General features: G+C 34.9%; 2 protein-coding genes and 1 long non-coding RNA gene across 8 annotated transcripts; 1 reads left to right on the forward strand and 2 right to left on the reverse strand.

The window, feature by feature from the left end:
• The first annotated feature begins 2991 nt into the window (after positions 1 to 2991).
• Positions 2992 to 7795, forward strand: LOC18035039. 5 transcript variants are annotated; one of them, XR_002904213.1, is made up of 5 exons: positions 2992 to 3207; positions 4338 to 5758; positions 5918 to 5943; positions 6404 to 7359; positions 7441 to 7795. XR_002904213.1 is itself a non-coding variant. In XM_024178738.1 (5 exons), exons 2-5 carry the CDS (start codon positions 4396 to 4398, stop codon positions 7172 to 7174), a joined length of 2067 nt encoding a protein of 688 aa, XP_024034506.1. In that variant the 5' UTR covers positions 2992 to 3207; positions 4338 to 4395; the 3' UTR covers positions 7175 to 7795. The 5 variants fall into 5 exon arrangements, 3 of the variants coding, with proteins under 3 accessions (XP_024034506.1, XP_024034505.1, XP_006423319.1); XR_002904214.1 differs by having other exon boundaries at positions 7458 to 7795; XM_024178738.1 differs by having other exon boundaries at positions 4338 to 5266; positions 5360 to 5758; positions 6404 to 7795.
• An 83-nt stretch (positions 7796 to 7878) lies between these two features.
• Positions 7879 to 9524, reverse strand: LOC112096086. Its single transcript, XR_002904215.1, has 3 exons — positions 8919 to 9524; positions 8622 to 8813; positions 7879 to 8543 (listed from the first exon to the last, which is right to left on the reverse strand). It is a non-coding gene; the product is annotated as an uncharacterized LOC112096086 (long non-coding RNA).
• Positions 9525 to 10341: 817 nt separating this feature from the next.
• Positions 10342 to 16026, reverse strand: LOC18035119 (glucose-1-phosphate adenylyltransferase large subunit 1). Of its 2 annotated transcripts, none has more exons than XM_006423259.2 (15): positions 15721 to 16026; positions 15076 to 15341; positions 14459 to 14581; positions 14062 to 14232; positions 13643 to 13735; positions 13427 to 13510; positions 13289 to 13344; positions 12984 to 13077; positions 12209 to 12394; positions 11936 to 12016; positions 11464 to 11550; positions 11282 to 11386; positions 11066 to 11172; positions 10913 to 10973; positions 10342 to 10779 (listed from the first exon to the last, which is right to left on the reverse strand). In XM_006423259.2, the coding sequence occupies exons 2-15, from the start codon at positions 15307 to 15309 to the stop codon at positions 10678 to 10680; spliced, it is 1584 nt and encodes a 527-aa protein (XP_006423322.1). In that variant the 5' UTR covers positions 15310 to 15341; positions 15721 to 16026; the 3' UTR covers positions 10342 to 10677. The 2 variants fall into 2 exon arrangements, with proteins under 2 accessions (XP_006423322.1, XP_024035716.1); XM_024179948.1 differs by having other exon boundaries at positions 10674 to 10795.
• Between the last annotated feature and the right edge of the window lie 1643 nt (positions 16027 to 17669).

Consider the following 17669-nt stretch of genomic DNA (forward strand, 5'->3'; position numbering starts at 1 on the left):
AAAGAACATATTCAAAAGATACACTTTTAAACATAATTTTTTAACTAATTTTTTAACCAATTGATTATAATTAATCAATGATTGAGGTTAAAACTGACATGACCTTTTATAATTTTAAAAACTAACAAATTAATGTAAGGGGTCTCTAATAATAATAAATTATTACTCATTCTTCTCTGCCTCACATAATATATTTTTCCCATTAGTACTCTACGTTTCTCATGTCTTTAATATTTATCTCCATTCTCTCTTCTAATTCAACAGACCCCATCGCGGAACTATTATCCAGAAAAAGGTCAGCTTACCATTGACGGTAAGAAACCATTAGCATTAATATTAGCTTCAGGTGCAATAGCATAGCAAAGATCACACGGTACATGCAATGCTTTTACAGGATAAAAGCATTGCGTTAAAAAGTAACCGAAATTTTCTCTTTTCAAAACTTCATATGCCTCAGGAACAAGAAGAGAAGCCAATACTTTGAATTATGTTGAATCTCCAATTGGAACCATCGAAATCTCCTTCAAATGATATTTTTGGAGTGCAGAAATTAAAAAGGAGAGAAAACTAATAAATCAAAATTCTTCAAATACAAATGACAGTTTCTAATTATATAAATAAATTAATTTTCATGGTTTTAATTATTCCATTTATTTATTTATAAGATTTATAAGAAGAGAAAGAAGAAAAATATTAAATAAAAGAATAAAGATAATTAAACATTAAAGAGAGGAGAGAGAAAATTATTAATGAAATTAACAAGTCATGTTGTCTAATCTTGACCCTTAATTTCAGTCTAATCTATTAGCTAAAAATTATATTTAAGCTTGGATTTAAAAGTCTGTTTCTTTATAGTCCTCCTCTAATGTGAGAGCTTTCAATTTTTTAATGCGAACATGTCATTAAATTATACAGTTTATTAGAGTCCTTTTAATTAATTATTAAACCGCATGCTTTAATAACGTGTTCACACAAATAAAATATAAAATAGACACCCGTACTTGAAAATGGTTTTATATATATATATATTTCAATTCTAAATTTTATTAAAATTTGAAAAACTATTAGATTATAGTTTTAATAATCTTTTTAAATTTTAATAAAATATAAGATAATAATCTAAAACAATATTGTATATATATAGACATCAAGAAAAGTACTTATTATTATATCATTATTAGGATTCTTTTATAGGTTTATCATTTTCATGTTGGATAAAAATCTTTTCATGATCTGAGCTCTCATGAGTTTTTAATAATCTTGTGCTATGTGTATTTAAGTTATAGTGTATAGGTAGAATTTAATTTCTTTATTTTCTTTATTTATTAACTATAATCACTCATGTGTATTTTTACTCAGGAAGAAATTAAATAATGAGAGAATCTTAATCCTTTTATGTTACTCTCAAAACGTGTTTAGCTATCTCAATATTTAATTTTTCTTTTTTAAAGAAAAAAAATTTAAAACATTGGTGGAAATACGTGGGTCCCACTACAAAGCAAGATGAGAAATCAGAGGAAATCGAATCTTCAGAGTCGGATTGAGTAGCCATAAATGACAGGGAAATACTTTTTAGTGCAGGCAGCGTCGATTCATTCATTCAGCCATGCAACTTGTTGCTCAACCCAACGAATCAGTCGAAGATAATTTTTTGAAGAGGCGAAGGAACAGCAAGAAGATATTTTCAACATTGTTTGCATAAAGTGCCAAAGATTTGAGTAAATCTCGGTTCGGTTGCCGACATTCGGTGATCCTGCGAAGCAACGTATCCTAAACTCATGATTTTTTCTTTTCTCAACATGTGAGTCTGGGTAATTTTTTTTTTTTATTATTAATGTAATTCCCATGACACATAGGATCGCAAATTGCATGCTAACATATTATTCAATGCGAAAAATTCATTTAATAAACATTAGTGGGGTGTCCTATGTATGTGTATATTTGCATTGGTGACCCTAGATTTTACCTAAAATATCACATGGATCCACCGTGGCATTCGTTGGTTGTTGCACATTCTTGACTTCTAATATATTTTTTGGAAATTTTGATTTATCAATTGTAGAGGTGTGAATTAATTCAATTTTGTAACCACATAAATGACTCAATTAAACATTAGCACATAATATATTATTAGTTATGCATTACACATAAAATGAACAATATTATTTATCTATTTTTTAAATAAAAGTACTGTGTGTTTCACACTAATTACTTAGAAAGTGAATTGCAACTACATACATACAACTCGTGATGTGTGTATAATGCTTCTTTAAATATATTATTAATTATACATTACGTAGAAGTAATTTTAGTAAGGTGTCTTTCAAATAAGAAAAAGTTTGTACATTTTGATTGTTAATAACATTTTGCTTTTGTTCATTTGTTTGGAGTCTCAAATTACATGAAATTATTATTTTTACCTAATAAACATATAAAACACACAAAATTAATTATTTAAAAAAATAATTAAAAATTCATAATATGTCATGTAATTAGAAATGTAAATTATATTATAAGAACAAAATAATATTTTTATCCCTTAATAAACATATAATTTTTAACACTAATCACATTACATTATAAATGACACATTAAGATTCAAAGAATATAAAAAAAAATATATGACTGATTGATATACTTATTAACTATAAATAATCAATTAATCATCATCATTTGCAAGTACTTATATTCAGAAATTAATTGAGAAATGGAACTTGGAAGTACATGATCACAATCCTAGCTCTCGCAAAGTTTTGACTCAATTTTCTTGACTAATATTATTCTGATCCTTCAATTTCTAATCATTTAGATTATTTGCATGTTTGTTTGGATACTTCCCAATTAATTCAACTAGAGGGAGGAAAATTATGAATTGGTAAAAAAAAGTGCATTTAGTGGGACCGTTTTCACCCTGTCGGCTTCACAATTTAATAATAAAATAATATAAAAGAAATGTTACAAAGAAGTGGCTAAGCAAGGAGCAAAGAGAGAGCTCGGCTCTTACTTTTGTTATTTGCAGTTTCATCTTCTTCTTACAACAAAAACTCCTTTTAAGGACTTTCCGTTTCTGACCGCTAAAATTGATTTCTTCCTATAGAAGAAAACACTCACTTCTCTCCATTTTTTTTTTCATCTTTTAATATTTCTCTCTCTGTCTCTCTTTAAATTTATTTTGATCAACCCGTCAATTACCCTCTGCCCATATAGGTAAGAACTCTTGTTCTTGCAATTTTTTTTTTTTTTTTTACATGAATTTGTTAGTGGGTTTGTGCTTTTGCTGAAGAAATATGGAGTCTTTATTGCCAAGTTGTCATTTTTATTCTTTCTTCCATGTAATGTTGTTGCTTTATTTTAATCAAGAAGGCATGAGGCAGAACGTGCTTGCTTGTGTTTGATTGTTGTGTTTTGGCTGAAATGGAAATTTTTTGTCGTCAAGACTAGTTGTAATGTTCTTTTGTTTAACAACATATTGCTGCTGAGTTTGAGTTGAGACTTGAGAGTGAGAAGCCTTGTCCAGATATTTATTTATTTTTTTATTTTTTGTGTGGTGAAAGAAAAAACTTGGAGTTGGTAGCATTGCTACGTCGTCATGTTTGCGGGTCCCATGGAGTTAAGGTTGTTCAACTGTGGTATGAGTGCTATTAGGCTTAATAAAAATGATTTTGGTTACTTAAAACTGTTAGCCGCATAAGATAAGATCCACTAAAGCAGAAGTGCTATCCCAAAATATGGATGTCTCATTGTTTCAAGGAGATAAGGTGAGAAAGGTTCTGTGACCTGTTTAACTAGATGTCGTATGTTTGTTTTGTGTTTGAGAGTCTTGATTCATGATCTTAATTGCAGATTGAATTTATGATTGTTTGTATGAATATAGAGTCCACTTTGTGTTTTTCATTTTCCATTCACTCATTTGTTGGTCATTAGCATAAACGTTAGCGCATAATTTGTTGGTATTTAGTATGTGGAAGTAGAGAAGTGATGAGGGAAGCTAGGAATTTGGCTTGCTCTTTTGTCAGTGTGGTCTTCCTTCTACACTTGGTCATTTGTCTACTTTGAGCATCCTTGAAATAGCTAGACATGGCATTGGTTGGATTAATGCTAATCGTTAAGAAAGTGAATCAACTAAGCTAATTTTAGAAATGATCTCTATCAAATCCTGTATATGTGAGCTTAGAAATCTCTTTTCTTTGTTTCATTACTCATTACTTGAAACAATCACTGAGCCCTTATTTCTATTCTTTTCGTATTAGTTTGATCTATTTTTCCCCAAAATTATATAAACTTTATATGTTAGCCAAGTGTGGACTCTGATGATGTTTACTTGACGGCATGATCAGGTGGGCTATGATGAAGCTTTGATGAGGAATTATGTTGACTGAAACATAATTTTACATCATGTCTGATCATGTTGTACAGTCAGATCATGATAGTGATGGAACGGCTAAAGAGTCTTTGCATTTTCACCAGTCTGCTTGGATGTCTCATTGGATGCACTCTAGTTGTAAGCCCAAAAGCCAGGGTCTTGATATGTTGTCGCGCGGCCGTCTGTACAGGGAAGACAGGAACGGTAAGCAGCTTGGCCCTGAGATACCACCCAAAATTTCTAAATCTGCCAAAAGTACCAGAGAATTTTCTGAATCCAGAATTGACACTGTTAATGCCATGAATGAGAGTCTAAAATTAGTTTCAGATAAATTTAGCAAGGGAAGATCAGAAAGCCAATCCTTTCCTAAGTTTATTATTTCTCAAAATAGGGACACCGTAATGGCACCAAGGAATGTCACAACTGGTAATGGGGTAGTTTATGAAATGGGAACTTCATCAGGAGGAGGCCATTTCCAGCATGAAGGTATACCGGGGAATCTGGAGCAGCAGGTAAAATCACCTGCTGAATCTCTTCATCAGAAAAGTTCGGCTGTTTCACCATCTTTTCAGCATGATGTAGGTTCAAGTTCTAAAATTGTGCCACATAGATATGACAGTGGAAAGTCTCCTGTACACTCCTTCATACGGCAGCAAGAAGAGCTTAATCAACCAAGCCAGCTTGTTACATCTAAAGAACACTGGAAAAATACTAAATTTCAAAGTTATTCTGAGTCTTTGGTCGATGAAAAGAAAATCAGTAACTCCTTAGATTTCAGAAGATCCGGAACTGCACCATCAAGGCAAAATAATATGCCTTTGCTATTGCATGATCCCTCAGTAAGCAATAATCAACTACCAGTTGTTGTTGGTAAACAGTGTGAGAATCTGCAAAATCGTCATGGTAATAGATCTTTTCCAAACTGGAGCAGTCATTCAGAGTCAAACAAATTAGGAAAATTACTTCATGATTTTTTCTCGGTACGACGAATTGCAGGTTCTCTTCCTGATGTGGATACAATGGGAATATGCACTACTGTAGATTCTATGGGGCAGCTATCTGGACATCCTTCGAAGTTTTCGCAGATGACACACCATTTTATGATCACTAAGGAGACTGGTGTCAACTTGTTAGAAGGAGGGGAAATGTTTAGAGACTCAACCTTTTCCACCAACATCAAAGGAAAAATGCTCAATGAATTCCTCAGTTTATCTCCTGGTTTTGGTTTCCGTGTCCAGCATGGAGTGAAACTGCAACCTCTGAAAAGTTCCACAGATAGCAAGGGAATAGAAGATTTTGGAGATGTCAAGACTTCTACTGTTTGTTTACAGAATGAATCGTCTGCTGAAACTGATACTATGGACATGGATGTTTTCCAGAAAGACCATTTTTCTTGTATGTACACGGATATTTTTTTGTATTATAACTTAGATGTTTGCATTGTATCATGCTAATTTATGAAAAACAGGCTTCTACTGTTAAATAATTCACAGTAATGATAAGAAAAATATATTACTTTGTTTATTAAGTTTATTTCTGTTCAATTTGTTGCAGGTGTGGTTTCTTCCCCAATAACTGAGGTAACTTTTGCTGTTCTAATCCTTTAAGTAAATAATCATTTGAGATATTGTTTGGATTACCACTTACTCCCTATTATTACAAATAAGCATCAACTGAAGCTTATAGGTCAAGTGGTAGCTTAACATAACATTGGAGTTATTTTCACCAAGAAGCCCTTGCATGTGATAGCAGTTGTATTTGTATTTGCATCTGCATTGAGAGGGCCTGTGGAACATAAATGGCATCATCGGCCAATATATACCTGTCTAAGCTTTTATCTTACAAAGTATGGAATTAAAAGTTCAATTCTGAGGATAATTACTTAGTTAGTCAGATACTCGGTTATTTGGTCGTAGTGATACAGGTAACATGGGCTTCTAGCGATGATACCGTGTGGGAATTGTTTATGTTAATATTTTAAGAATCCATGTACAAATGATTGCGAAGCATTTAGATCTTAGTGATGAATGATTTTTGCAGATTACAAAAGGTGCTCAAGTGTCATCAACATCACAAGCGGTGCTTGCTCCATCCACAGAAGAAACTTCAGGCAGATTGCCCAACACTGAGTTACCTGATATAAATGAAGAGCTTCCTGCAGTTCTGGCTGTTGCTAGCTCAGCGGATGACAGGGAGACAAGAACCTCGAGAACCCAGAGTTTGGATGTGGATCACCTCCTTTCAGACGCTGAGCCACCCACACATTCCAAATCCATTGCTTTCCCAGGTGGTCATATAGAATTGGACCCAAGCATCAGATGGGTTAAACGTCTCAAGTTGAGTGCTTCAGATACTTATGCTCACAGTACTAAGAACTCAAAAATGGAAGAAGCTTCTTCTCATGAAAAAGTTAACAAGTCCTTCAGCAAAATTGTAAAATGCGGTATGACTAGTTCAGAACCGACAATTGGGAAATGCCCAGGCCTTGGTAAAGAAGCAATGGCTCTGGATCAGACTGTTGGGTTATTAAGGAATGACGAGTCCTTTTCCACTGAATATGTGAGGAAGACACAAGATGTGACTCCTTTGAATCCTTGGATTCGGAGATGGTGCCACCAGAGAGATGTGTCAACAAAGAAGAACAATGAATCACTGGTTTGTCAGCCACAGAGTTCCAATGCATCATTAGCGGAACTTCGAAAGAAGCAGTTTCCAAGCATTGCTGCCATGGCTCTAATGGGGAAGGCCTTGAACAGTTTTCAACCATTTGAATTTAGGAAAAGGGGGACGTATGTTGTCTGGAATACTTAGGGATTGTGAGATAACTCTTCATGCTTTAATATATGCAAGGGACAAAAAGTAAGTGAACTAGTCAATGGGATCATGCTAGTTCTTTTGGTGATTGTAGTTTGGGAAAGGGAACAAATATTTAGCCTTCAATAATGACCAAATCAGTGGGCAGGATGTGGACATTTGATTAGCCAGAAAATTCCTCGGTATGTACCTGCCTCTCTTTGTTTTGGACTTTTTACCTCTTTGTATTCAAGGAAACTAGTTCTCCGAATAATGCTATTCAGGCAAGAATTTTGTACAGGGCTTGTCTCTTGAATTTAGGTGATGAGTGGAAGATGAAATTGGTGAATTCAACTGCTGGCACATTGTTCTGAATATTTCAATATACTCTGCCGCGCTGCATGTATACCCTTTTCGGTCATCCCAAGTTTATTATAAAAGAACCTCAGACATGCACAGAATCAAGAAGAAGAGAGAGACCGTACGGCATTGCTATCCCTATCAATAACAGCATTTTGAAGTAGTTTTGTTGTTGTTGTTTGCAGATAACGTTTTTATGAGATTGTTAATTGCACTTTTTCATTTTTGTATTCTATCACTATTTCGTTTGGTGGATATAGTATGTTTTGGATAACACAATTCAGTGATGGTTGTTTCAACAGTTGGATAGACGAGATGTTAGTATATATTAACTTAGTGGCTTTCTTACAAGAGGAATGGCTTCAAACGAGAGATCTCTAACATCTTTTCTTCAAAGCCGTAGGCCAGTTTCTACTTGTGTTTTTTAATTCATTTCCTTCTTATAACGCTTTCTTGTCATTGTATTTGATTAGTTAACCAGATAGAGGCCAAGCTAGGTGACTGATTGGAAAGAACAATACGAGTCGGTTCTTTGCTGTCAGTCTTCGTCTTTGAAGCACATGGAAGGGAACGACTAAATGTCGTAATTGATGCATTCTTGTATACTAGAGTAAACCTTGGCCAGCGTATGTTTAAACAAATTAATGATCACAAATCATGGTTCCATTCTTCATCTTGCATCCAGTCTGCTCTAGAGCGGATTCAAAGAAACCGCATCCATGAATACTTGAGTCTACACAAGGCGGGGCAAACTGAATGATCATGTCTCTCACAGTGAGCAAACCTGTTGCCTGCAGCAGATCATCAACCAGAAAACTGAAACTGCTGTGTCTCAGCCAGATTCTTCATAGCCGCCTTGAGGGTGTCAGTTTCCTTGTTGGTGACCGGCTGGTCCATTCTTGGAAGGAAGCTGTTTCTCATCCTGAGAGCCCCTGCTGAGAGAAGGGCTCCAATTTCTCGTTCAATGGTTGAATCAGCGTCTGGTTTGCTAGTCTCTATGTGAATGAATTCCGCTGCGGTTAGAGTCCTATGATTATTTCAAACATGTGTAAGTTTCTACAGGACAAGAAAAAACGGTGTATGTCCAGAATATTATGCCTCTTACTTTCTTTTATGCAGGAGATTGTCATTCTCCAGCAGAAGATAAATATCACTTCTTCTTATCATACCAATCAGCCTCTTGGTTCCTCGATTCACAACCGCCATTTAATCTACTCGATTTTGACCTAAAATCCAAAAAGCTTCGGCTATGCTTTGGTCTCCATACACTTGAAACAAAGGATCTTCATTCTCAAATCTGAACAGGGAAAAATGGTTAGGTGCAAAAGCAGCTCAAAGTTGGCCAGTTTGAAAAGTTTGTTATGGAAATATTTTTTAGAATGTATATTCTGGTTTAGCATACCGGAACTCAGATAAAGGCTTGTCTGCGATGCCATCAAACCATTCTAGTCCATCCGATCGAAGCAACAGCTGGATTACTGCATTCTACCAAGTTCCAAGCAATAAGTTATCCAAGCACGACATAAAACTATGTCGGATTCGCTATTTGTGTCTCCCCTAGCAGCACTATTGAATAATGAACAAAAAATAGTTAATTTGGAGCGCTTAAAGAATCAACAATTCTTAATTACTATGACTAGTTGATCAAGAGCTGGTCTCCAAATCGGTGTCTGAACTTGCGGGGAACAAAAGAAAATTCTACCGCTGTAACTACGGTAACCAAATACTAGATGCTGATTAATAACTTGTAGCCAAGGTACCTGTGTGACAAAGCCAATAACCTTTGAATCAGGCCTCTCAATGACAGGCACCACTTGCAGCGGATGTTTCGAAAGCAGTAACAGAACATGAAAGAGTGTATCATCTAACCGCACAGGGAAAAAGGAGTCCCACAGGAACGATTTAGCTAGCTCACCAATCTGTTGTACTTGGAGCAACACAAAGTTACTATAACCCAATCTTGTAGAAAACAGTAAAAATAATTTGTTATCGAATTTGAAAACTGTTTTCCAAAACATCCCAATCATTTTTTTAAACCTAAAGATCAGCAATTGGAGCACCTGACACATTCTCCTTGTACAACAAATGTACAGCATCTCTTACACCGTCCCCAGCATTCAGTTCTAACAGTTGCAATTCTTCTTGATTTTGTTTTTTCATTTGAAAAGTAAAAACATAAAACAAATTAACCCCGATAAAGGTAACAGAAAAAAGGAAAAAAAAAAAGATTGTATCATTTATGGGATAGTACCAGGTGAGTTCTTTATGCCAGGAATTGAACAGATTGGGATGTGATCAAGAAAAAGTTGAGAGCAGTGCCAGAATCTAAGTTCTGGTCTCTTTTTCTAATCAGAAATGGGGATCTCTTTTTTTCTCTAAAATGCCACCTCTTGGTTCCTTGATTACATCCTCTACTTGCCTCAAATCTTTCTTCTTTGTTTCTTGCATTGTACCAGATTTTTCTGCTTCCCCTTTTTCTTTTGCTTCTAGCCTTTGTTGATATTCTCTGTTTTTAACTTCTCTTTCTATCTCATGCATTGGACATGTGTCTATTACATTACAAACCCAAGTGTCAGCTGTCAGAAAAGAATGCATTCTTGAGAGTTGCCACTTGTCCGTTTTGCTCATTGGGTCGTTTAGCAATTTGTTTTGCCAGTCTGAGACCGCTTAGAAAACCTTTACTTTTTCATTTATTTATGGCCTTTGCTGGGTTCAAGCAGAATCCTGCAGCATTTAGCTCTCTTGTTTGTTTGCAAGGACTGAGATTGAGAATGATGCTCATTCACGAGAAGATTACATATATTATTTCTCATATAGCACCATGATAAGGTAAAATACAAGGCAATTTAGCATAGTCTGTTAATTAATTATACCAAAAGTTTGATGCTCTATACAGGAAGAAAAGCAGTGAACTGATCAGAATCAGTCTACTGATTTTATTTGAAAACTACTCGCATATATTGTTGTCCTAGGCTCGTTTTATACATATAGGATAGGAGCTTCTAATATACATGTGGTATAAACACGCAGCTTGCTTCTTTCCAGGCCAAAATGCTGCTCTTGTGATCTTCATAGCTTCCTCATCAGCCACGGACATTACGGCTTTCCAATGCTTGATTAATCCCCATTTTAAACCAGTTCATGAAAGGTATGAGACTCATCTATATGACCATTCCATCTTCAATTGTTGCTTTCTCCATTATAATGGTGATTCCTGAACGAATGTAGAATCCAAGTTCTGGTCTATCAGCTTCCTGAACATCCTACAAAGCCAGAATACTTGGATGGATGCATAAAATTGAATATAACAGACTATCTAAATTGATGAAGGTTGTCAATTCTATAGCATTGGTTGAAAAGCTGAAAGGATTATATGGCATGGCAGGGATTGCTTACATCTTTGTTCACAATGACCACATCTTTCCCTATCTTCACATTCTTGTCAATTATGCAGTTCCTTAGAAAAAAAATCATGGAAAAATCATTAGACCTGAACTGTCCATAGCCCATAATCTAATATGAGTTTCTCCAGCTTATAAATCCAGTTACCTGATTTTTGTATTGCGTCCAACCCCAATTGGGACCTTTCCCTCAGCTAGCAGAGAAGCAATTTCCGATTCAGTTTGGTAATAGTCTGCACCCAACATCACGGTGTCCTGGAGACAAGAGAGAAATCATTCTTTTTAAGTCACAAGTGAAAATGAAAGTTATTGATCTTCTTGTCAAGCTACTTCATATACAAAAAGAGAGTCGATGATTACTCACCTTTAGCTCAACACCATAATCTAAACGTGAGCGTTCACCCACTATTGAGTGTTCCACAGTACATTCCCTCAAGAAACATCCATGCGAAATTATTGCATCCTTAATCTGTGAAATACAGCTGAAGCATTATAAGAAACACATCCAAATGAAACCATAAAGGAAGCCCAGCTCTATCAACATACCCGGCAGTTATCAATTTTTGTGGGCGGTAAGAAACGAGGAGAAGTGTAGAAAGGTGTCTTCGGGTCATAAAAATGGAACGCTGGAGACTGCATAAAAAGAAAGTCAATATCCACACATCATTCTAGTTTTTAGGAAAAGATTCGGTCATCGCATACTGTTGAAGGATGACCTTGTTTAAAATAAGCCCGTGCTATTAACAAATTGCTTAGAATATGGACTTGGTGTAAGAACAAAATAGTAAAAAAAAAATTTAAAATTTCCCATGATGCAATATACAATAACAGAAAGCCAGCCACAAAATGACATAGAAAGGCATGCCATCAATGATTCTAAAGTACCTAAAATTTGGATTGGGTGACATAATCACTATATGTGTTCAGCTGTGTCCAAAATATGTTAATGGTGCAAGTCAAATGACAAATGACCTAGAATCTTAAGGCTTATGAATAATACTATGTCACTGAAACCAACCTCTTTGGTGAGGGCCATGTTAGCTTCATAGAAAGACTTTATTGTTCCAATATCCTCCCAGTAGTCTCTGAAGATATATGCCTGTCAGAACAAGTGAATGTCAACATATAAATTTTCATTCAGTCAGTAAATATCCTGGCTAGCAGAAATCAGAAACTAGAAGAGGGGGATTTTGCACTAGCGATTGACAAAACCACTCTCCTACCAGTTTCATTGATGAATAAACAATTAAACATTTTTCAAGGTGATTAAATTCTACTTGAGGTTTCTTACTTGGACATCGTGCTCCATGATGGCGGCAGGGATGATCTCAGATCCAAAGTCATTGGATGTAGGATATCTCCACCTCAAAAGTTTAAATAAAACATCTTTTTTAAATACATAGACTCCCATTGATGCAACATATGGGCACTTCCTGGCTTCTTGAGGAGAGAATCCCAGAAGACTGGTATCTACTTGCTGCAGTAAACAAAGGGGAAGACTTACAATTAAACTGAAGTTTTCATGTTAGTCAGTATCATAAACATATGAATACATAGGTTAAAATAAAATATAGCCGAAAATAATCAGATAAAAGAAATATAACGTATTATAATAATATTGACTTTCCCTTAATTAATAGGCAACAATGGAGAAATAGGATTTTAAGATGTCTTTAGTAAGAAGGAAATGATTGAATGGAATTACAAGTTGGAGCTGTTAGGACATTCGTAGTTATACAGAGGGCAACACTAAGCTTAAGTCATCACTTAAAAATATAAGAGTCATTTCTATTCTTAAAAGATAAACGTTTAGCAATAACAGATGAGTTGAAAAGTGGGAAAGGTTTTAAACATAGGATAGGTAAGCTTAGGGTAAAAAATGATGCCAAAGTTTGCCCGTAAAAGTGCTAAAAAGTGATTTTTAATCCATAAAATTCCATCAAGACTGAGGATGATACTGTTACCCCATAGAATCAAGTAATAATAATACTAATATATGTAAATAAAATTATAAACCAACAAAAGCCCAAGTGTAAGAATATGATCTACTTGGTGTTGGTGCTCACCATAGCTTTCAGATTTGCACCGCTTGGTTTTTCAGCAAACTGGGCAATGCGGCCCATATTGTCTATCTTCACCAATCCATAATCTGATGCGCGGCTGGAAATTATCAACTCAAGTATAGATGGAATAAGTAGCCTTAATTGAAAATGTACAAACCAGATGCTCTGTTTTATTTTTATGATTTTCGTGGCAAAAAAAATCATCACAGGAACCCAAACAGTTAAAATATTGCATTAGGATTGACATGTATGTAGTAGAGAAGAGGCAACTCAGAGAAACACATCATAAAGACAGAGTGACTACAGACCTTTCACCTACTGCTGCACATGAAATTGTAATATCAGCATCCCTATCAACATGACTCTGTTGATATATTTACAAACAGGTTAGCAAAACTTTCTAAAATGATTAAGCGAGTCCGTCAATTAGGAAGAAAAATGTATACCTGGATAAAATCCATATAATCCATTCGATAAAGATGATCCCCACACAAGATAACTACATTTTCAATGTTCCTATTCTTGGCATCCTACACGTCAAGGTAATGTATCATATTCCATTCCAACTTGAGAAGAATGATGGGATTATAAGGAATTTATCTATTGCTGAGTGTGTTTTCTGGAGATGGCACAAAAAAATAAGAACAATTGTCCATGCTTACCTCAAATACCCATGTAAATTGCCTCACGGCATCAGCTGTTCCTTGAAACCAATTCTTTCCAGATTCCCCAGGCGTTTGAGTGGCTGCTAGAACCTGTTTATAAGTGATTTAGTCATACTAGGATTTGCGATGAAATTGTAACAATACAGGCACAGGTTATTGTAGCTTTATTCCTCTAAATTTTTTAAAAGACAAAAGTTCAATTTCAATTTTAATTTTTTGGATTACTAACTACCATTGCTTTTCTGAATAAGCCGACACTTCATGAACTTACGAACAGGAGGCTTTCTCCTCTGATTTATTTCGCAATGAGCAGTAAAGATTTTACAACTTCAAATTTTACTGATGTTGGTGTCTATCCCAATTCAATATTTGAAATTGATAACACTACATCTTTATCTGCCTCAAGTTTTTTGTACCTCCACAAATCCATCCCCAAAATTGATACCATTCCCAAAATATGTGCGTGCTATATGCCGATTGAGGGAAGCTGAGTTGAATTGGGTCAACACGAAGATCTTGTTTATGCCACTGTTGATGCAGTTGCTCATAGGGATGTCTATAAGCCTGTAACAGCCCGCAACTGGAACCTGCAGATCATAATAAACTATCACCAAATCAGATCTGAGGTGCCATGTAAATCCATGATCTCCAAAAACAGGGGTGCAAGCATGATCAGTAGTTTGATGGCACAATATATTAATATTGAAAAAAATTATCTCCAAATAATTCAGTTTCGTTTTCACTTCAAAATATCACAAGTTAATCATCATCTACACTGTACACAATTTGAGCAGACAAATAATATTTTCTTACAGCTGGTGTTGCTGCTCTTAAGGTAAGAGGAAAGAGCTTAGTCCCTGCACCGCCACCTAAAATGATCGCAGCAACATTTTTCGGATCTACTCTTCTTCTCTCAAGCCTTGGTGGTGCTAAGGTCTGCAATCAAATCACGAGAATCAAAATGAGACTACTTATCAAACAAACAACCCCATCAAACACTTTATAAATAAAATAAACAAAGATCTCTAATCGTAGGATGACTACAAAATTATACAACAAAAATATGAAGAATCAATATTTTCAATAACAATGAAAGAACGATTGAAAACCCATTATTCAATATCATGGAACATCTCTATTTCTTAAGAAAGAAATAAAAGATTTTTTTTTTTTAAATACGGAATCCCTAATTACCAATTAAACATAAACCCTTTTGAAATTTTGGAAGGAATCCATGAGAACACTGGTTAAGCGGGTATTATCAATATGATTTATCTCGGATTAAATGGGCTAGATTAGTACCACAAGAATGGTGAAATAGAGCCAATCAACACTGTATGGCTCAAAATAAAGGTTTCATTAAAAGAGATTCGTATGTAAAAAATGGATTAACTCATTGCGAAAAATTGAAACGATGGAATCATACTTACCATAACCTCATTGGGATGTTTTGATGTCATAACAGCATAAGCAACACCGGGTTTGACCTTCTCATCTCTCTTTTCAGCTTTCAAACTTTTTTTCAACTGCTTAGTGCAACCATCATTGCTTACACTCCCTCTGATCCTCTCTCCCCACAACGCATTATCTCCAATTTTTGAACCGTATTTGCTAGCTTTCACCACATGGGTATTAGCTCTCAAGCCCACACAACAAGAATCCATTGCACTTGCTTCACTTCCAGGAGCCTAACGCACTGTAATTTAGAAAAAAATAGAAACAAAAATAAAATGGGACTACTTATGATGACGGTGATGATTACACGATACACTCATACAGGAACTGAACCCGAATCCCAATAAAGTATAAACTCTAATCTAAGTAACCACGTAAAGTAAAGATCACATAAAGATAATCCCAAATAAATGGAAATGAATCAAATGACAGTTGTATTAGTACTATTAAAACACTATAACAACTACACTTAAGCGACATGATCAGAAAAGTAACTAAACCAAACTAAACTAAACTGAACTGAACTAAAAAGAACTAAAACTAATACAGATCACGTTATGCATTAAGAAACAAGTTTCTTAGGGGGAAAAAAAAAAACCAGACGTGGAAAAAGAAAGTACCAAATGGGGTGATCAAAATCAAATGGTTGAAAATGGGAGTGAAATGCGTGAATTGAAGATGTTGAAGGTGGCGGTTTTAGCTTTATGGCTTGTGATCCCTTCACGATAAATCCGGCAATCTTGGTATTTATATCAGTATTGAAATTATTAATAATTGAAGTGTGAAATTTAAAAGAATAAATAAATAAATAATGTGACTCTGTGACAGTGACTCTCTCAGTCTCTCTTTCAAAATGCAAATGACACAATGACTTGTGCCATATATATCGTTCAAGTTTCTAGGCTCCTCTTCTGCCTATAGAGAAGCCATTATAAGCCAACCAGCTGTCCATTTCAAAGCAAATGATGTTCATATTACGTCCGTCAAAATGAAAACTTTTTAATGATAGATAGATTTTTTTTCTTGGCTAATGGCTCAATTGGCAGTTTCCTACAACTTGACATATGGCCAATTATCAGATAATGACTTCACTAATCGTCAAGATCAATAAGCATCATTACCGTTTCCAACTTTCCATTTCTCATTGAAAGGAAAAAATATTAATGCCGCATTTAGTCCTAATTCAATTGAACAATAATATGAGATTTCAATCATTTGTGCTGGTTATTTCCCCTACTCCTAGAAACTTATCAGCGGAATTTTTTCTTTTTTTCATATCTTGAAAAGAGAAATTATAATTATAAATATGCAAAATCTTGTCATGTGGGTGAAATGTGACAAATACTTAGACCTTATTGAGTTTTTAAAATCTCATGCTTATTTTTTGTTTGCAATAACGTAGCCACAATTACAACTTTTCTGAAAATGGGAAAATAGTGCCGCTATGATTGTAAAAATATTTCTTTTTTGGGATAAAAAAATAGACAAAACAAAATCATGTCATATGTGGTGCATAACTTGTCAAATGGATGGATGAATTTAAATTAATTTTTTTAAATCATCGTTTCTCTAGAGTTCAAACTTAGATATCAATTAAATAAAATTATTTAAAAAGCATATGTCCAGACTACTTGCGAGAAAAGATCTGGTTGTTGAGAAAATACTTTCTTTTTCAATTAGAAAACTTTTTTTTGGTATTTCATAATCACCAGCTAATGAATCAAGTGGCCTCAAGTGGCCAATGCCCAAACAAGTAGACTCATTAATCAAAAACTGCACTGCTAGTGAACAGAAATCAAATAATGAATACCCAACCTAAATGGACGATTCTGGTTGAATTTAGCACGTGCACATGGCCCACCTTCACCTCACAAAAGTTCAGGAGCATATTTGTCTGTATTGAGGTTTATAGTATAAATAATATACGGCAAGATTGAAGATAGGAAAGGGATTGATGATGGGCTAATCAAGTTTGCGTTGGTGATTATAACAACTAAGAAGAGTCACGTGATGATGATAGCGGCTCTATTAGTCTTGTGCGGCTCTCTCTGCCGTACACGTGTTTGTTACTGAATGGACGGTAGCTGTTGGGTGAACATATTATACACAAAACGGAGAAATTCTTTTATCCTGTTTAAATTAGGATGATCAGTAAAATACCGTAGGTGCCTGAACGATCAAAATCATCTTCACCGTTTGCTTAATTTGACAAAGCAAATTGTATGCTTTTAATTGCTACATGGGTCTATAGTGCAACTATGGTACCGTACCACAACTGCACTTAGCCATTAGATCCAACTATTTAGTTATTGGATTTCTCACTGTACCTAGATTCAATGATTAGGTACAGCTGTGATACGTACTACAATTGCATGATAGTTAAGTCTTTGCTACGTATAGGAAAATGAAATCGACGACATGGACTCATCATCACTGTGGATTTTGGTGAGATTCCCACAATCCAGACTCCCAATAAGAAAAAAAATAAAAATTGCATACTAGACATTGATAAGGGCTGAGCAGGATGCTGAGCCTAATAGTAAAATCAAGTACAGAAAGAACAATCTAT

This window comes from Citrus clementina, unplaced genomic scaffold (assembly GCF_000493195.1).
Source record: "Citrus clementina cultivar Clemenules unplaced genomic scaffold, Citrus_clementina_v1.0 scaffold_8, whole genome shotgun sequence".
Classification (NCBI taxonomy): domain Eukaryota; kingdom Viridiplantae; phylum Streptophyta; class Magnoliopsida; order Sapindales; family Rutaceae; genus Citrus; species Citrus x clementina.